Consider the following 26866-nt stretch of genomic DNA (forward strand, 5'->3'; position numbering starts at 1 on the left):
TATCAAACAAATTTCTGAATAAAAAGTACAAATATCTTGTTTTTACTTTTCTTGTTCAGCAAAGGCAAAGCAAACCCAACAACAAGAAGAAGGTCTGGTTTTGTTTTTCTTCTTCAGTAGCAAAAGGCTCTTCGGATTTATTTATCCTTTTAAAAATTGCACCTCCGCTGAAAAATTTCTGGATCCGCCACTGCTTGTAGGGCCCACTCCGTATTGTATTTCACTAATCCAAACCATCTCTTTTATAGATACTCATTCAAAGATCATCTCTACAAAAAAATCACTTGAATCCGATATCATTTGACCACTCAATTGAATTATTGAAATTTTAGTAATTTCTTGAAGTACCATGTTCATTGATTTTGTAGGACACAATTGGATATCGAAACAGTTTCCGATTTGTCTAATTTTTTTCAAGGATGATCTATAAATATAGACTTAAAAAATATATATGGTTTCGATCGTTGAAAAAAAATTCGTAGGAGACCCTAAAGGGTGTCCCTCAAATAACAAGGCATGTCACTCTACTAATTTTCTCGAAATATAGTTTCGTTTGAAAGTAATGAACATACTTGCATTGCATATGACTTGTTTTTTATTTGGAAAGAAAGCGATGCATTATGACTTATTATTTTCACTCGTTGGATGAAAATAATAGAAATCATTTAAAATTGGACTGGATGATAATAATATTTTCACTTCACGTCGCCATTGTTGGTTCTTATCAGAGGCTCCATCCTGTCCTTGTGTAAAAGATGTTTAAACATTATTGGTGCTGAAAAGTATAAAAAGTTGTAGGTGGGCATCCACCAAGCGATAACTCTTTGCAAGTTCCTTGAATATGGTTCTCTGAATATGAATATGATGAAGGTGGGTGCGTCGAAAGACCCATAACAAAAAAAGTGTACAATTCTGTAGGAGGGGCTCACCAATCACTTTACAGTTATTTTTTTGCAAGTGCCTTCAAATTCAATTGTTCCCACTCAAATGAGGAACTTTATCTTTATCCGAAAGCAATTGTCACGTTATGTTAAGGGAATCCAAGGAACTCAGATAGATAGGTGAAGCACAGCAACCAACCATTCATATAAACAAAAGCCAGAAAAAACTAATCTCCATTATTAAGAGCCAGCCATTTTTATTGTTGGAAACAAGATACAGAAAAAGAATCAGACCAGAGAGTGAAGATGGCTGAGTTTGCAGTTTCGACTGTCGTCGAGAAGCTCACGAGCTGGATCACTGAAGAAGCACTTCTCTTGGAAGGTGTGGGCGACAAGGTTGAGCAACTGCGAGACGAACTACGGTGGATGCAAAGTTTCCTCAAGGATGTAGATGCAAAGCAAGAGAAGAATGAAAGACTTCGCATTTGGGTGTCTCAAATAAGAGAAGTGGCCCTGGATGCTGAAGATGTTGTAGAAACTTACATCGCCGAAGCAGCATCTCACAGTTCATGGAACATACCTGCAAAGTTAATCAATCTTCACCAGGCAGGAAAGAAGATTGAAAAAATCCGATCTAGGGTCCAAAATATTTCACGCCAAAAAGAACATTTTGGAATCACTGGCACTGCTCAAGAGGGACGTGAAGGGACGAGTGCTTCCCCAAATGAAAGGCTACGATGGTGGAGACAGACATCGCCCAATATCGAGGAAGATGATTTGGTTGATCTTGTAGAAGATACCAAAGCATCGCTAACACAACTGTCTAGCATGGACCCGTGTCGCCGTGTGGTTTCTATTGTGGGCATGGGGGGTCTGGGCAAAACTACTCTTGCAAAAAAGTTGTACAATCATTGTGATATCACAAAACAATTTGATTGCAAAGCATTTGTTTATGTATCTAAAGATTACCGTAGAAGAGACACTCTGCAAAGGATAATTGTAGCTGTAAGTCCCGATTGCAATATGGAGGATTTGAAGAAACTAGAAGAGGAGGCATTGATATCGAAGTTGCATGAATTGTTGAAGGATAGGAGGTATCTAGTGGTTCTTGATGATATCTGGGAGAAGGAGGTTTGGGATAGTATGCAATCTGCATTTCCGAGTGCAGAGATGGGAAGTAAGGTGATGCTCACCACCCGAAATAAGGAAGTTGCTTTATATGCAGATGCAAGAAGCGAACCCATTGAGCCACGATTTCTCACACAAGATGAAAGCTTGGAACTATTCCGCAAGAAAGCACTCCCGGGAATGGACCACATGCCTTGTGATTTGGAGAAACTCGGTAGAGAGATGATGGCAAAATGTGGTGGTCTTCCACTAGCAGTGGTGGTGCTTGGAGGATTATTGTCCACAAAAAGGAAGACCGCGGAGGAATGGAGAAGTGTGCTTCAAAACATCACATGGCGGCTGATTGATGAAGATCGTGTTTCTGCAGTTTTAGCTCTAAGCTACAATGATTTGTCTTTCTATTTAAAGTCTTGTTTTCTCCATTTGGGTCTTTTTCCTGAGGATTCCTCTATATCGAAAACAAAGATGATACACTTATGGGTTGTAGAAAGATTCTTACCACAACAAGGGGAAGAAACCGCAGAAGGTGTTGCTGAAAATTGCTTAAATGAGTTGATTAATAGGTGCATGGTTCAAGTGGGAACACTAACCTCACTTGGAAGGGTAAAAACCATTCGCATGCATGATCTTCTCAGAGACTTGTCTATCTCCAAGGGGAAAGAGGAAAGTTTTCTTGAAATTAATAGCGGGCAAGAAATTGAATCGCCAACGTCACAACATACCAAATGTCGAAGGCTTGCAATCCATGGTGAACATGATGATCCGTATGTTTTTCTAAATCCGTATGCCCCCTACTTACGGTCCCTTCAATTTTTCAACATAGGGTATTCAAAATTTGGATTTATTTTCAAAGATTTCAAGTTGCTCATGGTCCTAGATGGTGTTCCCATGCCATCTCAGGCACTAAGTGCTGTAGGAAACCTAATTCAACTGAGGTATCTAGGAGTATTAATAAGAACAAAGAAGTTCAAAAAAGTCACTCTTCCTGAATCAATTGGAAAACTGAAGAATCTACAGACACTTAAAGTCGATTATCATGTTTCGTTTAGTGTACGTTTCGTATGTTGGTGTTGTATCCCCAATGTTATTTGGAAGTTGAAGAATTTGAGACATTTGTTACTCGTCCATGGAGCCGGCGTAATGAATTTTAGATTGAATAATACCTTAAACAATTTAAGGACCCTAACAAATGTAGGGGCTGGAAGATGGATAGAAGATGGTCGTTTAGCCAGCATGACTGGTTTGCGACGACTGAAGATTGTACTACTAGAAAAAGGACATTTAAAGTCGGTGCTTTCCAGCATAGAGAGATTGCACTGCCTTGAATCCTTGTCGCTGGAATTCCTGGTTAACCAAGTATTTCCAACACCCATAAGCCTTTCTCATTTTGAGCATCTCCACAAGCTCCATTTGGATGGGGTGATCAAGAGGCTACCTGAGCCACATGAATTTCCACCGAACCTCATCAAGTTTAGTCTGTTAAATTCCGATCTCGAGGAAGATTCAATAGTTAAACTTCAGTGGTTGCCAAACCTAAAGATGCTTCTCTTGGGATACAATTCATACAACTGGACAAAACTGGTTTGCTACTCGCAAGGGTTTCCTCAGTTGCACATTCTACATTTACTATCTTTAGAGTATTTGGAGGAATTGATAGTGGAAGAAGGGGCAATGATGAAGCTCAAGAATCTTAAGATAAGCCGCTGTCCAAGTTTGCGAAAGATTCCAGAACGATTTAAGTTATTGACTACATACTCTTGAAGGAAGGGGAAGGGGATATATATTGGTTGTATTTTGTGGAGTTACTCGTGTCCTGACCCTGAGGATGTTTTGTTCACTGCTGGCCTTGATGTTTATTTGCTTGCATTGGAGTGAAGAGTTTGGGCTGCGAGCTTCTTCACTGGTCTGTCTATTTCCTCCAGTTCTACTAGACATTTGGGTTCTTGTTGCCTTTTATTTTGCAGGTTGTTTGTTTGGCTTTTCCTAATCAAAGTTTGTTGTTCGTCGAGTGTTAATTTCTGAAAGAAATTCTGTATGCAAGTTTTACTTTTTAATTCCCTAATTGAGTTGAGGCGGGCTTGCTTTGTTTTGCTGTTGTTGTTCTTTTGTTTTTTCAAGCTTGCTGTTTGTTTGCTTCAGTTGAAGATTATGAGTCTTGATCGAGGGCTGTAGAATGATGTGCTACTTAGTAAAAAGAATTGTTTCTTGCATTTTGTATTTTGTGAGGCCAATATGATGGCTAATAGACTAGCTCGTAATGATGCGCTCTTTCTCTCAAGGAAGCGTCAAGATGGTACGGGGACCCTCCTGATATCATATTTGATATCCTTTTTTAGGACCGTATGTAATTGTTTTTATAATACAACAAACTATCGCTTCTCATAAATAAATAAATAAAAGATTATTATGAGGCCGTATGCCGGTCCATTATAATGGATGTAAACGTAAAATAAAAATCAAATAAGCTTATTTGAGAGAAACGCTTGTAGTGCCCACTTAACATTGTATTTCACTAATCCAAATGTCTATTTTGTAGATATACATTCAGATATCATCTCTATAAAAACTCACTTAAATCTAATATTATTTAACCACTTAATTAAATTATGAAATATGATATCTATAACATATATATATATATATGGGAGCTGATTTCCCCACTCCCTTTTCCTTCACTTACACTCCTTTTTATTTTTTAATACTTTTTAATTAATTTTGTTCTTTTTTGTTTCTCTCTCTTTCCTATTCTACCCTTACCCGACATTAATTTCTTTTTACTTCACTTTTATTATATATATATATATATATATATATATATATACCTTCAATTTTCAAAATAAAAATAAAAAAGAGAAAAAAGAGAAAAAAAAATAAAAAACCCAACCCCTCCTGTGTTGTGCCCAACCAGTACCCTCCCCTTGGCACCGTCCCCACCCAACCCCAGCCACCACCTCCTCTCTTCCTCCATTTTTCTTTCTTTTTCCATACCCACCAATCTCTCTGTCACTCCCCTTGAGATTTGGGTTTGTTTTTCAATTTTTTATTGATTTTGATTAGTTAACACAGTGGGGGTTTGGATGGGTAGATTAATCTTGGGTGGGTTTGGGGTGATGGGGTGAGGGATTGGATTGGGGGTGGCTTTGATGGTGGTTGGAAGGATGTTGTGGTTGAACTGGGGTGGGGGCTGCGGTGAAACTGATGTTGGGTGTGTAGAGGAAGTTGGGTGGCTCAAGAATGGTTGGGACTTGGGTATGATTTGGTTTGGTGGGTTGGTTTTTGAAATGATTCTTTTGATTACTTGGTATGGTTTTATGATTTTATTTCTTGGAAGTTGATTTTCTTAGTTTGATTTGATCTGTTGGGGGAAGAAACAGAAGAAGGCAGGGAGTTGGGATTTGTTGGCCATGCCAGAATCCAGAAAAAGTGAGACATATATTTGTGGAAAAAGGAGTAAAGTGAGACAAAATGAGTTTCAGGGGCCAAAGTGAGACTCAAATACACTTCCCCATATAAAAAAAATATTGAAAAATGAGAGCAAGTGAAAATAAAGTAAAAAGAAAGAAAAAATGATATAAAAGGGAAGTAAAAAGAAATTAATGTAGGGTAAGGGTAGAATAGGAAAGAGAAAGAACAAAAAATAACAAAATTGATTAAATGATATTAAAAAAACAAAAGGGAGTGTAAGTGGAGAAAAAGGGAGTGGGAAAATCAGCTCCATATATATATATATATATATATATATATATTACACCGACATGATTGGTTAAAAAAATTTTGGCTAAAAAAATTTACTTTTAAATTTTGCTACTATTGGTGCAGTTACAGAATTGTTCAACGACTAGATACCAATAGTACAAGCAGAGATATATATCTCTAAATTCCTTCCCAAACTCTTAACAATCCAAAGACAAAAGCATGCAACAATCCAATTACCACCTCACAAACACAACTTTGCTTTGGCCTAAACCCCAGATCGCGGCGGCATGTTTGGTATAAGATATAGAAATTTTATTGCAGTATGCAAGAGGAACTGCAATCACAAATTAAAAAATAATAATTACAGAGATATCAACAAATATTTTTCCCTTTTGTTTCGACTCTATGGGTATCTTTTGTTTCAACTCAATCCACCACAAAACAGGCAGAGATATGAGGAGGTAATTGGTTACCTGTGAAGGAATTGTGTTCTCCAGAGTAGATACTTTGTTAGCTGGTACAGAATAATTCCTGAAATTGAAAAAGGAAAAACAGAAATAATTCCTTTTAAAATCTAAATGGTTGCCAATTTGAATATGTGTTTTTTTATTGTGTGAAGCACATTTGCTTAATTGCAATACATGGTTTGAGGTCTATTCAAAATGATGGCTGAACAATTATGGCAGATTAATCTGGGTGTTTTTTTGTGTAATTGAACATATTAGCTTTGATTTTGTTTCAAACTTTCTATGTCAGGGATAAACTATTGATAGTTGTGACGGGTTGTTGATACTATTGCTGTGTTACTGAAAAAATATTGACGGACTATTTATAATTTATTCACCGATTATTGACAAATTATTGACCGTTTCTTGATATATTATTGATAGCATTGAGAAGCATCTTAAAAGGTATATATACATAACATGCCCCTTTTTTATGGCTTGCATTTACAAGCATTTGTTGACACTTCAAATACGTAGAGTCGTTGCTAGGAACTTTTAGTAATTTTTTGTATATTAGAGAAATGACTCAAGTCAGAATCCCACTGTTGCAGCATCATTCATAAATGCTTCAAAAGGATATTCACTAGAGCTTAAACAATCTATGATTTACTATTCACTAAAGCTTCATAAATATATGTATATTTTACTATGAAGTCTTAGATGTAGAAAGTGTTACAAGAAGTTTGTAGAATTTTTGTATGTATTTTCTGTTATTTCATGAATTTATTATGATTTTTGAAAGTTAAAATACGGAAAGTAATAATAAATGAAAGAGACACTTCTTTTTATTTTTATTTTTTAGGGGTCAAAAGGAATCCATTGAAACAAGGGCAAAAGCCAAAAGAAACATACAGAAAGGAAAGAACCAATCGGCAGCTAGCAAACAAGCAAAAAGCATAAAAGCAAGGAACACAGGATAACAGGGAGCCAAGAAAGCCACCCAGTAGAATCCATGCCACAGCAGGAGACCAACACATGGAGCTAAGAGCATCTTTAGGAGAGTTTTTAAATTATTTTAGTTAAATTTTAGCTAAAATAGTTAGAAAGTTGTTATAGCAAATTACTTAAAAGGTGTTTCCTCTAGTAATATTCTCTATTTTGCCTAATCTAAAATATTTTATTATTATTTTCTCTTTCTCCTTCTCCCTCTTTCTCTTGTAAATCAAATATATTAAAAAGAAATCAAATATATTAAAAAGAAAAGTAGAAACTCAACCCCATCAACCTCCCAAATGTCTCTATCTCTCTCCTCCTCGCCAAATTCTCTCTCCTCCTCTCTAGATGTAGAGAGCCAAAAGTTGGTTCTTCAAAATACAGAGCCAAGTAGGGAGTCTGCTGGAAGAAAGATTTTCCGTCTTTTTAGTCGAAGTAGCTAGGGATGATGGGATAAAGAGTCTGTTGGAGATGCTCTAAGGCCTTCTCCAACCCATGAGGGACTAAACCCAAACTTTCCCCTCCAAAAAGTGACTATTTGGGTTTTGCCCGGACTCAAATTGTTTTTTCTCCCAACCCTCCGAACTCAAACTTTAAGTCCACAACTTTATTAAATTGTTTAAGAATTGTTTAAGTCTAATTTTTTTTATGGAAAACTTTTCTTCATTTATCTTTTTAAATAACGTCATAATTTAATTTTTTGAACAATTTGACCTAAAAAAAATTGAAATTCCATAAATTTAATTTTATTGCAAAAGTAAACACACAACATAAATAAATAAATAAAGACCCACAAGTTAATTGAAACACAAAAAGAGGATTGAATTGCATGATTTAAAAAGTAAATAGACTTCATAGAAAAACCAAAATTCAAAGGCTCGGACAAAGAACAATTTGAAACTCGAGGACCTTAGCTCAGTGGAATGGTTTAGTTAGGGAGGGTCCATATTTTGAAATTTCCATAAAAAGGCAACTGAAAAAACAAAATCAAAGAGACACATAAACATTATTTGAGCCAAATCAAAAGCTGAATAAACCAAAAAAGAGAGAGAGATAAGAAACTTTAGTAACTGAAGTATAAAAGTATTTGGCTGTAGATGTGGGCTGCTTTCTAAAAAAAAATGATGGGCTATTATTTAATATTTTTTGGATTAAGTTTACACAACTAAGTCTAATTTGTCTCTCTCCAAAATCAACACTGGGCTAGAGTGAGCATGGACGTGCGTAGGCACTATCATTGCCTCAAGCCAGCCGAAAGCACCAGACAACAAACTTTCCTTTCATATGCCAATTCCACCTTAATGCATTAAATAATGTCAATAAAAGCCATGACAATTTCCACACTTGTTTCACAGCATTTTCCTTTGTCAGATTGCCCATTTGATTTGCTGCATGTTTCCATTTACTTTGTCCAATTGTTAATGAAAAACTATATTAACATTATTGGTTCTTATCAGAGGCTCCATCCTCTCCTTGTGTCAAAGATGTTTAAACATTATCGGTGCTGAAAAGTATAAAAAGTTTTAGGCGGGCATCCACCAAGCAATAACGCTTGGCAAGTTCCTTGAATATGAGGAAGGTGGGTGCATCGAAGGACTCACCAATCACTTCACAGTTATTTTTTCCTAGTGCCTTCAAATTCAATTGTTCCCACTCAAATGAGGAACTTTATCTTTATTTATCCGCTTTGCAAGTTCACCTGGCAATAACGCTTTGCAAGTTCACCACTGAAAAGTATAAAAAGTTTTAGCTGGGCATCCACCAAGCAATAACGCTTTGCAAGTTCCTTGAAATTCAATTGTTCTCTTCTCACAAAGATGACGAACTTTATATTTATCCGAAAGCAAATTTCACGTTGTGTTAAGGGAATCCAAGGAACTCAGATACCTAGGTGAAGCACAGCAACCAACCATTCATATAAACAGAAGCCAGAAAGAAGGGAAGATGGCTGAGTTTGCAATTTCGACTGTCGTCGAAAAGCTCACGAGCTGTATCACTGAAGAAGCACTTCTCTTGGAAGGTGTGGGTGGCAAAGTTGAGCAACTACGAAACGAACTGCGGTGGATGCAAAGTTTCCTCAAGGATGCAGATACAGAGCAGGAGAAAAATGAAAGATTTCGCAATTGGGTGTCTCAAATAAGAGAAGTGGCTTTGGATGCCGAAGATGTTATAGCAACTTACATTGCAGAAGTAGCATCTCACAGTTCATGGAACATAGCTGCAAAGTTAATCAATCTTCACCAGGCAGGAAAGAAGATTAGACAAATCAAATTTACGGTCCAAAACATTTCAAGCCAAAAAGCACATTTTGGGATCACTGGCACTGCTCGAGAGGGACGTGAAGGGACGAGTGCTTCCCCAAATGAAAGGCTTCGATGGTGGAGACATACATCGCCTAATATCGAGGAAGATGATTTGGTTGATCTTGTAGAAGATACCAAAGCATTGCTAACACAACTGTCTAGCATGGACCCGCATCGCCGTGTGGTTTCTATTGTGGGCATGGGGGGTCTGGGCAAAACCACTCTTGCAAAAAATTGTACAACCATTGTGATATCACAAAACAATTTGATTGCAAAGCGTTTGTTTATGTATCTAATGATTACAGTAGAAGAGACACTCTACAAGGAATAATTGCAGCTACAAGTCCTGATTGCAATATGGAGGATTTGAAGAAACTAGCAGAGGAGGCGTTGGTATTGAAGCTGTACGAATTGTTGAAGGAGAGAAGGTATCTAGTGGTTCTTGACGATATCTGGCAAACAGAGGTCTGGGATAGCATGCAATCTGCATTTCCAAGGGGAAAGAAGGGAAGTAAGGTGATGCTCACCACCCGAAATAAGGAAGTTGGTTTATATGCAGATCCAATGAACGAACCCATTGAGCCGCGATTTCTAACACAAGAACAAAGCCTTTTACTACTCCGCAAGAAAGCGTTCCCGGGAATGAATGAAATGCCTTCTGATTTGGAGAATCTCGGAAGACAGATGATGGCGAAATGCGGTGGTCTGCCACTAGCAGTGGTAGTGCTGGGAGGATTATTGTCCACGAAAAGGAAGACCGTAGAGGAATGAAGACGCGTGCTTCAAAGCATCGACTCTCGCCTGATTGATCAAGATCGTCTTTCTGCAGTTTTAGCTCTAAGCTACAATGATTTGCCTTTCCCCTTAAAATCGTGTTTTCTGTATTTGGGTATTTTCCCTGAGGATTCCTCTATATTGAAAACAAAGTTGATACAATTGTGGGTTGCAGAAGGATTCTTACTACAACAAGGAGAAGAAACCGCGGAAGGTGTTGCCGAATGCTTAAACAAGTTGGTTGATAGGTGCATGATCCAGGTTGGAACACTAACCTCACTTGGAAGTCTTAAAGCCGTTCACATGCATGATGTTCTCAGAGACTTCTCTATCTCCAAGGGCAGAGAGGAAAGTTTTCTTGAAATTTATAGTGGGCAGAAAATTGAATTGCCAACATCACAACGGACCAAATGTCGAAGGCTTGCAATCCATGGTGACCATCATGATCTGTATGTTTTTCTAAAGCCGTATGCCTCCTGCTTACGCTCCCTTCAATTTTTCAACATAAGGTAGTCAAAACTCGACTTTGTTTTCAAGGATTTCAAGTTGCTCAAGGTCCTAGATGGTGTTCCCTTTCCATCGCGAGCACTAAGTGCTGTAGGAAACCTAATTCAACTGAGGTATCTAGGAGTCGTATTAATGAGATCTCACATGCGGCAACTTCAAGTCAAGCTTCCTGGGTCGATTGGAAAACTGAAGAATCTACAGACACTTAAAGTAGAAACTTCCGATGCAGACTTCCGATGGTGTTATTTTCCCGATGTTATTTGGAAGTTGAAGAATTTGAGACATTTGCTGATTGGCCAAGTGGTAATAATGAATTTTAGGTTGGGCACCATAAACAATTTAACTAATTTGCGACGACTGCAAATAGCACTATTATCGCAGCCAGAACATTTAAAGTCAGTGGTTTCCAACATAGAAAGATTGCACTGCCTTGAATCCTTGTCGCTGGATTTCAATATGTCCAATTCAACATTGCCAAGAGCCATAAGCCTTTCTCATTTGGAGCATCTCCGCAAGCTCCATTTGGAAGGGGAAATAAAAAAGCTACCTGATCCACACCAATTCCCACCGAACCTCGTCAAGCTAAGTCTTTTTAATTCTGATCTCGAGGAAGATTCAATAGTTAAGCTTGGGAGCTTGCCAAACCTAAAGATGCTTCTCTTGGGATTGAACTCATGCAACTGGACAAAACTGGTTTGCTCCTCCTCAGAAGGGTTTCCTCAATTGCACATTCTACATTTACAATGTTTATGGTTTTTGGAGGAATTGATAGTGGAAGAAGGGGCAATGATGAAGCTCAAGAATCTAAAGATAAGCCGCTGTCGAGGATTGCGAAAGATTCCAGAACGATTTAAGTTATTGACTACATACTCTTGAAGGAAGGGGATTTATATTGACTGGTCTGTCTATATCTATTTCTTTAGATTTCTCCTTGTTTGCTGTTCTGTCTATTTCCTCCAGTTCTATTAGCTATTTGGGTTATTTTGCAGGTTTTTTGTATGGATTTTCCTAATAAAAGTTTGTTGTTCGTCAAGTGTTAATTTCTGAAAGAAAATACTATGTAATTGAGTTGAGGGTGGGTTTGCTTTGTTTTGCTGTTGTTTTTCTTGTGTTTTTCAAGCTTGCTGTTTGATTGCTTGAGTTGAGGATTATTCTAATGAGGCCGTATGTATGCCGGTCCGTTATAATATGTTACACCGACATAATTCTCCATCAATTCACTTTAAAATGTTCATAATTTATTCAATTTCAAATTACTAAAAGAGGAAAAATTGCATGAAACTAACTATGTTTGATTTGATTCAATTGGTTTCTCACATCCGATCCAATGCCAGATTTGAAATTTAGCAATCCAATGCAATATGCAAAATCATCGATTCGATTTGTTTGAGCGGATTGGACTGGATCTTGAACACCCCCAAAATGAAGGCTTATTTCTGATGCAAGCCTCGGTCATCTAATTTTTACATTTGCATTTTTATCACCAATGACAACCATTTTGTAAAGAGAAGACCACTATATTCTTTTCAGCCCTTTTGGGGCACTGATGAGCATGATTGCTTTTTATCTGTTTTGGCTACCACAAGTAACTCGAATTCATGTGGAGTTACATATCCAAAAGACACTTCTTCTAGGTATAACACTAATTTATACTAAATGTTGGTTATAAAATTGTTAAACTTCATATCCATAGTACAAGCAAAGATATATATATCTATGTTTCTCTTCCCCAAAACTTTTAACAGGCAAAACACAAAAGGATGCAACATTACCGTCCTCACAATTTTCTTTGGCCTTTGGCCTATGCTCGGAAACACCTTGAAGTTGTTTAATGTGCTTCTCAAAAGGTTAAGCTAAAGAAATACTCAACGTACCTCGAATCTCGCAACAGGCCGGCAATCTGATTCAGTGGTTTCAAAAATGATAAAGTGCTACCAGCCCTTTCTAATTGGTGATAATGGCTAAATGAATGCCTCAAACGGATGGAATATTTGGAGGGGATTGTGGGGAACCATTTTCGAGCAAGAAGCTTCTACTACAGTAGGACCTGGATGTACTTGAAGAAGAAGCAAGATATCTTCCATCCCCACTGTGAAAAATCATGTCATTCCTATGCATCTTCCCTTTACTATTCCTTCCCCGTCCTTCAGTCCCTTCGTACTCTTCATTGTCCACCGCTGCTAGAAATCCACTATACATTGGATCTGAACTCTCATACAAAAGCCTGAGCACCTGTTTAATTGAAGGCCTATCCCGGCCTTCTTTCTGGGTGCACCATCTCACAACAGACATGATAGTCTGAAGCTGATCCAGATCAACTGAATCCCGTATACTGGGATCCACTAGATCAGGTAGCCTTAACTCTGATGCCATGTATTTTTGCGACCATTCTACCAAATTCCTGTTGTCTTGTATGGCTCGTCTCGCAGTCACTATCTCCAACAGTAGCACACCATAGCTGTATACATCACTTTTCTCCGTCAGCTCTTGGGTAACCACATACTCAGGATCCATATAACCTGAAGTCATCCGTTCAATATTCTTAAGTTCTTTAGCAAGAAAAAATATATCTTTTTTAAGAAAAAGAAAAAGATATATATATCTTTTTTATTTCAGGCTATTAAACAAGCTTGACTCTAACCTGGAGTGCCCCGGATATCCGTGTTTACCGCTTCAAAGCAAATAGAACCGTCTTTTGAAGCATGCGCAAGGCCAAAATCTGCAACCTGGAACAAAAAGGAGAGAGATTTATTTCAAAGAATTTAAAAGGGGTTATTAGCATGCATTTTGTGGATACATTCCATGCCATTATATCTTACAACTCTAAAAGTAATTGTAAAAAGTGTCCTTTCCTTTTTTAACCTCTTTTATTTAAAGAGGAGAAAATTTAGTCACAAATGAGTATGTGAACACACCTGGATCTATCAAGAGAAAAACTATTATCTTTCTTCATTTAGTTGTTTATAAAATAAAAATTAAAAATTAAAAATTTGCACCAAAGAGATTGTATTAAAAGCTATAACTGTATCCAACCATATACCTTGGCACGAAAACTCTCATCCAATAAGATGTTGCTGGACTTAATATCTCTATGGCACAGAGGAGGATCACAATAGAAATGGAGATACTCCTGCAGTTCAGAACAGCAAATTAGGAAGAAAATCTATTCTTTCAGTGTGTGTGTTTGTGTAACTGATTGTGAACAAATCTGAAATCTCATGAACAAAACAAGCCAGTAACAAGATAAGCATAAACCATGAGTTTACCAGAGCATTAGCCACGTCAATGGCAATTTGGACTCTAGTCCGCCAAGTTAGAGGAGTTCTATTTGAAGCTGCATACACGTGAGTAAACATATTCAGAATAGATCAATGGCCTTAAAAAGAATGTTGGTTTGGAAACAAAATAAGAGAATGATTTTATGTCGTCTTCCATAGCTTTTGGATGCCTGAATATATCATGCGGAAAGGTGACAACCACCATATTAAGTGGGATTCCACCGAGAGAGAGACAGAGAGACAGAGAGACAGAGACAGAGACAGACAGACAGACAGACGGACAGACAGAAACAGAGAGGCACCAAAAGATAAAACAATGGACTTCAAATGCGATGAAAAACACCATACAATCATCCCTTTCCATAAATTGGTTTTACAAAACCATTCTCAAAGCAAGTGAATTCAGGAGATGGAGTAGCATACAGTGAAGATGATCCTTCAAGCTACCATTTGCCATGTATTCATACATGAGAAACCTGCCAAGAAACACATAAAGCATTTGGGCAGGTACATAAGCTCCACAAACATACACAAATCTACATAAATCATCTACCTCTCATGTTTCTCACTGCAAAAACCCCTTAGAGAAACAAGATGACGATGATGCAATCTGGCTAGGAGCACTATCTCTCTGCAGAACTCATGCTCCCCCTGCTCTGAAACTTTGTTCATCCGCTTCACTGCTGCCACTAAACCATCACTAAAGTGAGCTTTGTACACAGTTCCAAATCCCCCTCGTCCAATGATCGTGTTGAAGGTTTCTGTCGCCTTCTTTATTTCCTTGTAGCTGAATTTTCGGAACATAGATGGAGCACCTGCACTTATTTCCCATCCCAGAGAGGAACCCCAACAAAAAAATTTCAATAAGGAATACCAGTCACTATGCAAGCAAATTAACAGGGGAAAAAAACTAGAATTGTACCTTCCTGAAATTTCCTCATAGGAGGAGTTGAGGGAAAGGATTTTGATGATTTTTTATCTATATTCTCAGAATCCAGAAGCTCTCTACTTTTCCTTCGAATGAGAACTATCAAGACTAAAAGCATCATTACAGCGACAGCTGTTACTGCAATCCCAATACCTGGAACCATTGTCAAGTGGTAGGAATGATGTTTTTCATTTAGGGGAAGACCCAACGAGTGTTGGCTTGGGCTAGAAGCCACCAAAGGGCTCGGAGAAGCCTTTGGGGTGGATGATGGGGATGGCTCTGAAACTAGAAACACAATTGTAAGCAAAAAAATAAAAGAATCCTTAACTGTTTGGATTAAAATATATATACATATATATATATATATATATATATATATATATATATATAGACCAAGAACCCCATTTATAAAACATGCCAACACATAATTACTATGAATAATAAGTTAAATCCAGATCTTCTGCTTTTGACATTACAAGGATAACTTTCATATAAAAAAATGTATCGTACATTTTACTGGACTATGTGATTAAAAAAACAAACAAGGATCACTGCTGCAATATGTTTCAAGAAAATGATGTACTGGCATAGATATCCTCATCCAAAGCTTGCCATAGACATCAAAGTTGTTCCCAACACCAACCTTTCCACGACAAAAATAAATAATTAAATGACAAAGAGTTGAAGGACCAAGTTCATTTGAAGGGGCCTTCTCGTATCTCAACAAAACTGGATCCAAAAATTCATTCATCATTCCAGTTTACCAATATTTGTCACATACTCTTACAAAATAAAATTTCATTCTCTGCCAGAACTATCCATACCTGGTAGGATGATAAGCCCCTGGACTTGAAAGAAACAGCTTGCAATGCCAATAGCTGAAGCATCATCAACTTGACTAGCCAGTGCAGCAAAAGTTGCGTCCCGGCAGGTACTCAATGTTATATTATTTTCTGTTCCTAATAGATGATGAAGATAAACAATGCCAGCATTTAAACACTTCTTGCAACTACTTTCCTCCGAAAGTGGTACTTTGCAATTTTCCATGACATCAATGAATTTTGGAGACCGCAGCATCTGTGTGACAGTTGTTCGGCCCTTACACTCATAATTTACTGGAATTTTTGTCCCAAACCCACAGAAAGCTGTTGCATTTCGGGGAACTCCATACAGTTCTAAGGTTTGTGATATAGAATGGAGGCATACGTCAGATAAATTTGAAGGAACCCCTAAGTTGCTTGTTGAATTTGCATACTGAGCAATAGAAACAGCAATGAAAGCATTTATGTAGCGGCAACACTTTCCTCTGTCATCGTTATTAGAGCACAAGGAAGCTGCCAGAGTAACGTTTGATCCACTCAACTTTAAGGGGCACTCTGCAAAAGTAGATATTATGGGCAACATGAAATAGCTTTTTCTTCCCATTTTTGGGGTATCAATTATGGAAACCATATTTCATTGAAAAACAGCTGCAACATGGGACATCAGACTGTTTAAACAGTACAGAAAAGTACTAGTAATCTTTACAATTGGATTTAAAAGTTTGTATCAAGGCAAGATATCACAGCCTTGGAAAGGAGATATAAGATACTGCAAAGAAAATAAGTACGTAGATAACCCATATCTTGAAGCTTTTCAGACTTCTTCATGCAGGGTCCAGCACATCTGAGTCTTGGATCTCAAAACTTGTGTTTTACATAAGTAAAGAATAAGAACAATTTAAGGAAGAAAAGAAAAATAGTGTCCTATTTGAGATATAGAATAAGCACATTTGTCAATTAAAAGATTATGACTCAGCAGTGCACTTATTCATGAATGAAGATGCATTTTCTTCGATTATCCTAAAAAGTTCAATGAAGTGCTATTGTGATAATGATTGCAAACCAAGACAGATTACAAATACGTTATCTTTCACGTGTACCAGTATATGCAGTACCAGACACGAGATAGATTTTCCAAAGAACAAGGCAACTCCTTATTTACGTGGGAGCTATAAAAGTTTTAATTGTATTTGCTGTGATGCATTGATGCAATGCTCTATCTTGCACACCGTATTGGTATAGGATACAAAGCCAAGCAAGCACATGTGACTCTTTATAAGGTCAGCAACCTTTTCTTATATAGCTTATATGAAAGACAAGAATAAGATACTTATGCGAGGCAACAATAATACTAAAACAGTTTGAATACACCAGAACACAGAGAGATTTCTGAAACTACAAAAACCCAGTTGCAGTGTAACTACTTTGGCTATAAACTCCTAAGCAAAACCAATAATGTCCGAAAGCACACTTCTGAAATGCCCATTAAGAATTCAAAAGTGAGCTTGTAGCCAAATTGAGCCCAAAATTGAGACACACGACCCTGCCAATAACATCTATCCACCTAGAGCACCATCTATCCACCTAGAGCACCTCCACCAAATGAATGAGTTCGTAAAATCCCAAAATCTCCCAGAAAATGATACACATTGTAAGTTCCCCCATTAAAATCACAGCACATTAATTTTTTCCTTAAAAGGGAAAGAAAAATTACAGAACTCACGGGTGCCTTAAAATTTAAAAAAATGTCAAGGACTTGAAATTTTTTATAGGACCCATCTCCTATAAACCCAAAATGGGGTCTGTGAAAGTGAAAGCACTCAAAACATGAAATGCAATAAGAAGGTAAACGAAAGCAACAATAATATGAATAACTAAATACAATTGCAGCCTCTTCAGTCACTCTCAAAACAGAACAAAGCAAAGCAAAACGAGAGAACAACAACCAAAGCAGAGCTTTATGAGAAACAAGAAAATGACCCAGAAATATTTACTCACCTGCCATTATTGGAGGGAGAAGCTGCGTTCCAAGAAATACAAGAAAACCCAGAAGAAATCCCGGTCCGTACACTGCCATGGTCGAGACCAAGAGGGGAAAGTTCCACTCACCAAGAGAGAGAGAAAAGAGAAGTGGGGTAAGAAACAACGAGCCAGTATGTTAACACATTTGGGAACCATAAAAACGAAGGCTTGTAACTCTGAGAATGTGTGTGCGTGTGAGAGTGAGAGAAAGAGAGTGAGAGAGGGTTTTGACTGTGGGAGTTGACTGGAATGGGCCCACCACCATCTCCTTTGAGAATGTGCGGTAAATTTTAGAGTTCTTATTCTTTGTCAAATTTAACAGGTAGCTGTGGGGCCCTGTTTCCCAGAATTATACTGGGGAGGGTCACATTTCATTGGTCTTCTGGGAACACAAAAAACCCAGTTACGTTCTTGTTTTTGTTTTTTGAATTTCCATTTTGCTGTTCGAAGTTTTGGCTTTCTCGAGTGGTATCAGTTGCATGTGCATATAGAGTCATATGGAAATGGAGATCAGTGGTAAGTCCAAAATTGGGTTTTTATTCCCCTTTTAGTTACAAAAGAGTCTGAGAGGGTGACTCAAAACTGTTCTTACATTTGGATGTTAATCTTCTGGTTTCCTCTGACATGCGATTATAGGCCGGTCGACCAGCATGCTATTTTTTAGGCTTCGAGTCGCAACTTGCTTCGATAAACATCAATTTTCATCAATTTATTTTTCGAGTATTTTTATTTTTTTATGTCATTCTCTATATGCTTGTTTACTTAGGATGTAGAATCACCATACGAACTTTGATTTTAGATTTTAAACAAGATCATGTGCCGATTAACTGAAAATTACACTATGGTGATTGATTCTGGATAAAAAAATCGGATGTTTAACACCCATATAAGAAAATGATTGTACGCTTGCTCATAAACTTGTATATGTGAGCATGTCTTGTTTTCTCGCTAAGGATAATTGTCAACTTGTTCAAGCTTCTCTTTGTTTTCTCGGTAATGAGAGTTTCTCTTTTCTTTTCTTTTTTTGTCTAAAAGAGGAGGAGGGTTTCTCACACACATTACTAAGTTGTCATGAGCGTTCGAATTTAAAACCACCGATATACAAATTAAAATTATTTTTCACTAGACTAGACACGTGGAGTTGAAGTATCAAAGAAGTTTGTACACAGCATGCGTATACAAAAACTGTTGAGTAATATGATGAGGGAAGGTAAAATATTACATGTTAGACAAGAATTGACATAATTAAATAGGATTAATCTTTGGCACAATAAATTTTTTATTGCGCATATTGCTCTCCAATTAAGTGGACCCCTTACATTCCCTGGAAATCCATCCCGTGTTGATGTAACCAATCATCTCATCCTAGTGACCACATAGCATGTGAGAACCATGGACTTCATTAACGAAGGTTCATGTGAGACCCACAATTTAATTGTTTTTTTGTTATTTTTAATGTTCATAATTTTGTTCTTTTTGATCAGTTTGTTCTAAAAAGCAAAAAGGTTGTCACCCTTGTGATGAATGATGATGATGATGTTATCTGTATTGTGTGTTGTCTATCTTTTGGCACAAAAACAATACATGACAACGATGTAATGGTGTGTACCAGCTTTGTTTTTGTTGGAGCATATAAATTAATAGTTGCTGTAAATATAACTCAAATTTTTTTAGATCAAAAATAAATAAAAGTGGAACAGTGGTGGATTTGGGTGTCTGCAGTAGTGAGACCACACCACATTGGTGGGTTTAGGCCCAACCCTTTTTTTTTCTTTTTGAAATAATTTGCATGCAATGTCAGCCCAATACTTTATTAACCGTATTTATCAGTCCATGGAATGTAATAGTTTGGATTATTAGTTAAGCGAAATCCTACAGTGAGAGTGTCGTATATTTTCATATTAGTTATAAGATCATTTCATTTAATTTAAGTGAAGTTACTATTTAGAGAAATTTGTGGTTAATATAAAAGTTCACATCTGTAGTCCATATATGACACATTCACCGTAAAACAACTCGTTTAATTAAAGGGCAAATTTCCTAATTTCAATATACTTTTCTATTTATTTAAGAAAACCACTTATTACCAATCTACACAAATTAAACCACAACATGAACATACATCAATTTATGCATATTTTTAGAGTTACCTTAACTAAAACATGGAAGAGTGGCGTCATTCGCAATGGTAAAATTCACATCAGGTGGACAGGAAAGGGCAAAATTGCATAGACTTGAACTATATCATGCATGTGATAAGAAAATGTTATAAACGCGCTATTATTCGTTCATATTTCTTCACCCACTTTATTTCATACATTTCAACAACAACCAAAACGTATTCTTTCAACCCATTATTTCCAAACAACCCATATCCATTCTCCTTCATATTTTTTTTATTTTTTTGGATAGATCTCCTCCTCCACCTTCACCTTCACCTTCACCTTCTCCTTCATAATCATTTAATACGTATTACAAGCATTGCCTTTTCTGGAACGTCAATCAAATTTGTAACTTACAAGTCTTGTACTACATAAAGCAGTTTCAGTGGGATTGGTCACATTCATTTCACGAGAGAAGGAAGCTGCTTCAAGCAAACAAAAGAACAAAAAAATCAAAGACAAAAGAGAATTTGCTTTCTTTCTTGCTCAGAACTTACCTTTTTCAATAAATAAATAAAGGTTTCGGAAAGGAGGGAAACAAAGCAAACATGTTATCAAAATCAAACAATCCAAAAGCAAAGCATTTTATTGCACTTTTGGGAGGTCCAACTAATTGTCAAGTAAATCCAGCCCAACTAATTTTAAATTCCTAGATTCGAATCTCATAATAATTATATATTTAAAGAAGTTTATGATTAAGTTTTCAAATAACTCAAAATTGGGTTTATTCACGAAAAATATTTCAAAACACAACTTTTTTTTGCTTTTTTGAATCTTTCATATTTAGAGAGGCAATAACATAAACATACTAAATTCACACATACTATACGAATGCTAGGACTTAAATCCTAGACCTTTCATGAAGAAGCAATTGCTCAAAACCACTATACTAGTAGGTTATTTACAGCTTCACTTTCAATGAACAAATACGTAAAACAATTGTTTTCTACTTCTTTCTAAAGTGGCAGGTTAAGAGGCTCCTAACCTTAAATACAATGAGACTATAGTCTAAAGCAGACAAATCAATAGAAAAGTTACAAGTGACCAGAAAAGAAATTTTAAGTGATTATTTTTCTTAGTCCTCCCAATGATGAACCCACTTAAAAATGCTTGACGTTTAAGTCAAAGCATCATATTCATTTAGCAATCTTATTAATCTTCTTTTTTCATAATTAAAAAAAAGTTCAAAATGCAACCACCCATTTAGATAGGCCTTTATCCACACAAAAGAGGAGAATTTGAATTAAAACAAGCAAAGAAATGGCAATGGACTCTGATAATATACAACAATCCCATCTTACTTGCTATATGTATATATAAACATCAGAACAACACAACATGCATTTCATGGAGGAGATGAAAGAGAAGAAGAATTCTAGTGTGGGGCCTCTCCAACTTTACTCCCATAAGATACACGTGTCTGATACTCCAACTAGGTTTTGGTCTTAAAAGACTTTGTTGTTTAAACATTGATGGTGATTTAAAAGGAGTCCTGAGCAATTTCTATTTCTTTGCTTAAACAGAGGGCACCATTTTTGTTCTCTGTTCTTTGAGAATTGCCCTGCATCTGTAGATTGTGTGCAAGTAAAGCTCCATAGCCAACACCTCAATGGAGCTTGTAATTAACTTCTTCTTCTTCTTCTCCATCACCTTTTTTTTCTCTCAACCCTCTGATCCATCTCTGGTTTTTTTTTTTTTTTTATAAATATTATTATTATTTTTTAATTTTACTTGCAGAGACTCGTTATCATTGCAACTCTGTTGGCTACCATTTCTCTCCTTGATCTTTCTTCGGCCCGCAAGGTTTCAACTTTTAATTTATTTCTCCTCTCTCTTTAATTCAAAACTGAAAACCCATTTCATTTCTTGTTAGTTTATAAGCATTTGCTCAACTTAAAATCGACACCAACCATTTTTCACTCTGTTTGTTCTGTTTCCTCTGTTTTCTGCAATTTCCAGGAGGGGCAGAAATGCATCAAGAACAGCGACTGTGACTCGGGCTTGCACTGCGAGACATGCCTTGCAGACGGCAACGTGGTGCCCAAATGCACCAGAACCCAACCCATAAACCCCATTTCTCAGGTACCCAATTTGTGTGAATTTTTCAGTTCATTTTCAGCTTTAGTCTGTCTGCAACTGTTTGATGTGGTTGTGCGTTTATACATGAACAGGTCAAAACGCTGCCGTTTAATAGGTATTCATGGTTGACAACCCACAATTCGTTTGCGAGGTTAGGCGAAAAGTCAGCGACTGGCTCTATAATTCTTGCTCCTACTAATCAGCAAGACTCCATTACCGATCAGCTTAATGTATGTCTCTTTCTGTCTTCTATATTTTTATGCATATATAAATTATAATATATTAATTTGTTTTCTAATTTCATGGAAGCTATAACGAACTTCTTGTTTGATTCTCGGGAAACTTTGAAGAAAATCATTGAAGAAAAGCGTGTGTGTTTTGTGTTTGTTGTGTGTTCTTTTTTCTTTTATTTGACTGAGGAGAAGAAAGAATTTTTTTTTTAAGAACAAAACAGAGGCCTAGAATTCAAGGCCACGCGGTTGAGCGGTGAGGCCCTGTCACTTATCGCACTGATGATATTCAATAGATTCCTAACCCAAAAAAGGACCACACATGCTTTATTAAATGAGGAAGTGTTAAAGGTGTTAGCCGAGTGGAAAATTATTTTAACTTGTTGTGTGGGTATGTGAGAAATTTCAAACTATCGTTTGTATTTTAAAAAAAAATAAAAAAATTGAAAGTGGATTTTTGTTTATGTTTATATTTTTCTTTTTATCTGAAATTTTGTGCATAACAGTATCATTTGGGTTATGGAAATTAGCAACTCAGCAAAATATTGAGGTTTGGCTAGTTGAATTAGCATGAAAAATGATAGTTCAATTCAAGGTTCATATGGGCTCCAATAAGTAATAATGGACACTCTTGAATGTGGGTTCTCACGCTAGGTTTTGATGTGAAAATTTGAAATTTCCAATTCAGGTAGTCTTGCTTGGCTGTTGTGTGACCTATTTGTTGTATGCAAAAATAGGACTATAAATTGCATAAGCACTTTAGAATGAGGTAAAAGAACTCAAAAAGCACTTCTTAATTAAGAAGGAAGAAAAAATTTTGTAAGACTACGAGTCTTGACTTGACTTGCCCGGCAATATCCATCAATTGTGCATGTAGAACGGAGAAGGATTGGCCAAAGTGTTAGACTTTTTACCCACCATTTTTTAAGACCAAATTATTATGGAATTAGGTGTATTTTGACTTTGATAATTTCCTCTTCCTCTATTTTCTAATTGGGGAAGAAGAGAATAGGCATACATCCAAAAGTAAAATATATAAATATATTTTGATGATGATGATGATGATGATCACCACAACTACTTGCAAGATACACCCGTCATGCTTGCTCTATAATATAAGCATCACTCTACCAAAAGAGCGAAAATATTGCACATAGATAGAAAGTTTTAAATAGCTAGTGGAAAAATAAAAAATTTAAATTAAAAAAAATCAAAATTATATATTTCAAAATATTATTATGATAATTTTTCAAAATGATAAAAATAAAATATTGATATCGTGCATTATTTGTTTTCACGAATTTTATATGTTAACAAAATTGTATCATCTTGCAGAATGGTGTTAGAGGGTTAATGCTCGATATGTATGACTTTCAGAATGATATTTGGTTATGTCACTCGTTCGGGGGCAACTGCTACAACTATACATCTTTTGTAAGTATAGATGCGAAATAAAGAGTTGTTGCCAATAATTTTTTATTAAAATGTCAATTAGCATCCTAATATCTATAATTACTGGTTTAGATTAGATTAAAGTAGAATGTCATTTGTATTTTTTTTAAAAAAAAAATTACTGGTTTTCATTATGTCCATTAAGTGATGAACTGATGAAAATCTTAAGTTGATGAAGTTTAATTGAGTACCACATAAATGGGAAACCTGGTTTCTGTAAGAGTAACACGATAGGTGGTTATGACTCAAACCGTCATTAAATTTAAATTTAAAGATGATATTTTCTAAAATTGACTAAATTGAATCATTTCTGTTTATATTTATTAAAAGCATCTTTAAAATACTAGTACTGATTAATCTACAATCTGATTTATCAGCAACCTGCCATTAATGTTCTCAAAGAAATTCAAGCATTTCTTCAAGCAAACCCATCAGAGATTGTGACCATCATCATTGAAGACTACGTTACATCACCAAAGGGCTTGACCAAGGTGTTTGATGCTGCTGGCTTGAGAAAGTTCTGGTTCCCAGTGTCAAGAATGCCCAAAAATGGCGGAAATTGGCCAACAGTTGCTGATATGATCCAGAAAAATCAGCGTCTGGTGGTTTTCACTTCGAAACGAGCAAAGGAGGCCAGTGAAGGGATTGCCTACGAGTGGAACTACGTGGTAGAAAACCAATGTGAGTCCTAATTTCGATTTTGAACATGTTATTTTTTACGCTGATATTGTGCTTATGTCCAAAACTACGTTGCTTAATTTGAAACTTGATTCAGATGGAAAAGGTGGCATGATTGCCGGGTCGTGTCCAAATCGCGCAGAATCATCTCCCATGAACACAACAACAAAATCATTAGTCCTAGTAAATTATTTTCGAGATGTTCCAGACGTAACCCAAGCTTGTAAAGATAATTCAGACTCATTGCTTCGCATGGTCAATACATGTTCTGATGCCGCTGGTAAAAGATGGCCTAACTTCATTGCAGTTGATTTTTACAAGGTATATGAATATTATTTTCCACAATTAATTTAAAATACTAGCAAAACAAAATTAGATGGATGCTCAATTTAGTGTGTGTGTGTATAAATGTACTTTCAGAGAAGTGATGGTGGGGGAGCTCCTAGAGCAACAGATGTGGCAAATGGTCATTTAGTTTGCGGGTGTGGAACCATCGCCAACTGCAAGGTGAGTAATATATATCCCGCATATAAATCTCCGAAATGTTATGTTATCAGATTATCAATCTGAACAAGAAATTCAAATAAATATTAACCTAATACAGTCGTTTAGGTACACGATACTTATTAATGTATTCTTGTGTACACAGGCCAATATGAGTTTTGGAGTATGTTCAGAGCCTGAGGCTGATGTTATCCCTAAAGCTGCACCAACAAACACCAACTTGGGTTATTCAAATAGGGGGCCAGTTCAAATCCAGTGGTTGTTTGGGAGTCTTCTTGTGACCCTTCTCCTGTTATTGTCTTTGTAGATTCTGCATTCTTTAACATGATAAAAACAAAAAGGAAATCTAATCTCTAACCAGCATGAAGTTGACTGTCAATTTGGAATTTGAATTATTGTGTTGAATGGGACTCATGTGATCATTAAAAAGAAATTAACAGACAGAAAAACAGCATGCCTTCCAGCTTTTTGTAATTGTGGGAAACTTTTGGAGGCAATCTTTTGTCATTGTGCACATGGAGATGGAGGCAAGATGGATTTTATATTTCATTAAGATTTGCTGTGTATATCTTTTCAATTGATAACGTAATTGTCTGAATTGGGAACATTTTTGTTGGTGAGCATGTGGTGTGTTTATATATCTATATATTTGGTCTACTCTGGCTGCAGAGGTATTTATGTTTACTTCGGCTGGGAGTTGGAAGGCTTTTCATTTTGAAATATAATAGCTCCACTAGTTTAGAGGTATTAGAAATATTGATGTTACCAAACCCACTCACGTTTTTGTTAACAGTTTTTTTTTTTTAATTAAAAAAAATTACAAGAAGGTTTGATGTTTTTGTTAAATACTCAGCTCCTTTGTTTTTAAGGACTCAAATTGCTCCGGTCGACAGATTAGGAAATAAATAAATAAATCCGAATTTTAACATCATTATCGAATTCGGAGTTGAGAAGCAAACACACTACATGATTAACTGACCAAACTCACATTTTTTATTTCAACTTCTTACTGAAAAGCTCAAGGATATGAGTCTGGGAAATTCAAGCTTTCAATTTTAGCAGAATTGTGGTTCCTTCTTGTTGAAACATGCTAGCTTTCAAATATTTTTTGAAAGGTAACCTATTTTTCTCTAAACCTCTTCAAAAATGACTCTTTTTTCAAAAATAAAAATAAAAACTTTAATTTGAGCTTGGGTTTAGGTTGTACCGCGAGGAATGGGCCATTTCATTGAGAGCTGAGTATGCCTCAATGGTGGAAGGTGGGCTTGGGGCTTCATTTGATGGGCTCCACAAGAAAATTTATGAGCAATGGGCTACAAAAAAAAAAAATTAATTTTTGAACAAATAGATGAAATTTTTTTCTCCAAAGTGTTCTAATAATAAACTTTTTTCTTTTCTTCCAATTATCCATCTCTCTTCCATGCAACCTATAAATTCCCTTTTACATAATGAATTTTGATCTATATACTAAGAGGCCAAAGGGTGAGAGGAAAACGTTACCAGATACTTCCTCCTTTTACAAGCATTTCAAAGGTCATTTAAGGACATGGATGCATACACTATTGTATCAAGTAAAAGACATTTTATAAATCACAACCATTAAATTATGTAAAACCAATCTGTCTCTTTCTGTTTTAGCATTTGGGTAAATTTTGTTTGCCCTATAAAACAGTTCCTTGTGCGTTCTGAATCCATATGTATATATGCAGCTAATCAAAGACATATTCAAATTTATCATGAAGGCAAGTAATTCTTCATCTTCCTCTTCTTGATATACACTCTCTGCGATCTCACAATTAATTAATGTTGGCTTGCAGAAACTCGTTGTTATTGCCATTTTGTTCGGCTCAACCCTTTTTTCAGGTTGTAGTGGTGCGGGCAAGGTGGTCACGGTACATTTTTCCTATCATAGATCGAGCCTTTGAATTTACAAATTATGTATTTACGTGCATTTCATTTAATCTAAACTACTACAACAATCTAA

The 26866-nt window shown here is 36.3% G+C and overlaps 3 protein-coding genes and 1 pseudogene across 4 annotated transcripts; 3 read left to right on the forward strand and 1 right to left on the reverse strand.

Moving 5' to 3' along the window:
- Nucleotides 1-944: 944 nt before the first annotated feature.
- On the forward strand, nt 945-4219 carry LOC117638132 (putative disease resistance protein At1g50180). Its single transcript, XM_034373240.1, has one exon. The coding sequence runs from the start codon at nt 1188-1190 to the stop codon at nt 3768-3770; it is 2583 nt and encodes an 860-aa protein (XP_034229131.1). The 5' UTR covers nt 945-1187; the 3' UTR covers nt 3771-4219.
- Nucleotides 4220-9088: 4869 nt separating this feature from the next.
- Nucleotides 9089-11796, forward strand: LOC117637769 (annotated as a pseudogene).
- Nucleotides 11797-12418: 622 nt separating this feature from the next.
- Nucleotides 12419-18030, reverse strand: LOC117638101 (probable receptor-like protein kinase At1g49730). Of its 2 annotated transcripts, none has more exons than XM_034373197.1 (9): nt 17754-18030; nt 15759-16310; nt 14929-15219; nt 14560-14821; nt 14430-14482; nt 13995-14062; nt 13769-13858; nt 13370-13454; nt 12419-13247 (listed from the first exon to the last, which is right to left on the reverse strand). In XM_034373197.1, the coding sequence occupies exons 1-9, from the start codon at nt 17830-17832 to the stop codon at nt 12703-12705; spliced, it is 2025 nt and encodes a 674-aa protein (XP_034229088.1). In that variant the 5' UTR covers nt 17833-18030; the 3' UTR covers nt 12419-12702. The 2 variants fall into 2 exon arrangements, with proteins under 2 accessions (XP_034229088.1, XP_034229089.1); XM_034373198.1 differs by having other exon boundaries at nt 14929-15213; nt 17754-17979.
- Nucleotides 18031-21284: 3254 nt separating this feature from the next.
- Nucleotides 21285-25566, forward strand: LOC117638197 (PI-PLC X domain-containing protein At5g67130-like). Its single transcript, XM_034373327.1, has 9 exons — nt 21285-21557; nt 21677-21742; nt 21899-22021; nt 22111-22248; nt 23584-23682; nt 24078-24381; nt 24476-24699; nt 24799-24885; nt 25028-25566. Exons 1-9 carry the CDS (start codon nt 21549-21551, stop codon nt 25187-25189), a joined length of 1212 nt encoding a protein of 403 aa, XP_034229218.1. The 5' UTR covers nt 21285-21548; the 3' UTR covers nt 25190-25566.
- The last annotated feature ends 1300 nt before the right edge of the window (nt 25567-26866 follow it).

The sequence above is a fragment of the Prunus dulcis genome, chromosome 8 (assembly GCF_902201215.1).
Source record: "Prunus dulcis chromosome 8, ALMONDv2, whole genome shotgun sequence".
Lineage (NCBI taxonomy): Eukaryota > Viridiplantae > Streptophyta > Magnoliopsida > Rosales > Rosaceae > Prunus > Prunus dulcis.

Bases quoted from the DNA above. Each gene is read 5' to 3' on its own strand.
- LOC117638132 (XM_034373240.1), top strand. From the start codon at position 1,188: ATGGCTGAGTTTGCAGTTTCGACTGTCGTCGAGAAGCTCACGAGCTGG.
- LOC117638101 (XM_034373197.1), bottom strand. From the start codon at position 17,832: ATGGCAGTGTACGGACCGGGATTTCTTCTGGGTTTTCTTGTATTTCTT. The intron at 14,822-14,928 runs GTACAATTCTAG...AAATAAGTGCAG, and splicing joins TATGAGGAAATTTCAGGAAG to GTGCTCCATCTATGTTCCGA. The intron at 13,248-13,369 runs GTTAGAGTCAAG...GGATGACTTCAG, and splicing joins GGATATCCGGGGCACTCCAG to GTTATATGGATCCTGAGTAT.
- LOC117638197 (XM_034373327.1), top strand. The intron at 21,743-21,898 runs GTTTCAACTTTT...TGCAATTTCCAG, and splicing joins ATCTTTCTTCGGCCCGCAAG to GAGGGGCAGAAATGCATCAA. The intron at 22,022-22,110 runs GTACCCAATTTG...ATACATGAACAG, and splicing joins CCATAAACCCCATTTCTCAG to GTCAAAACGCTGCCGTTTAA.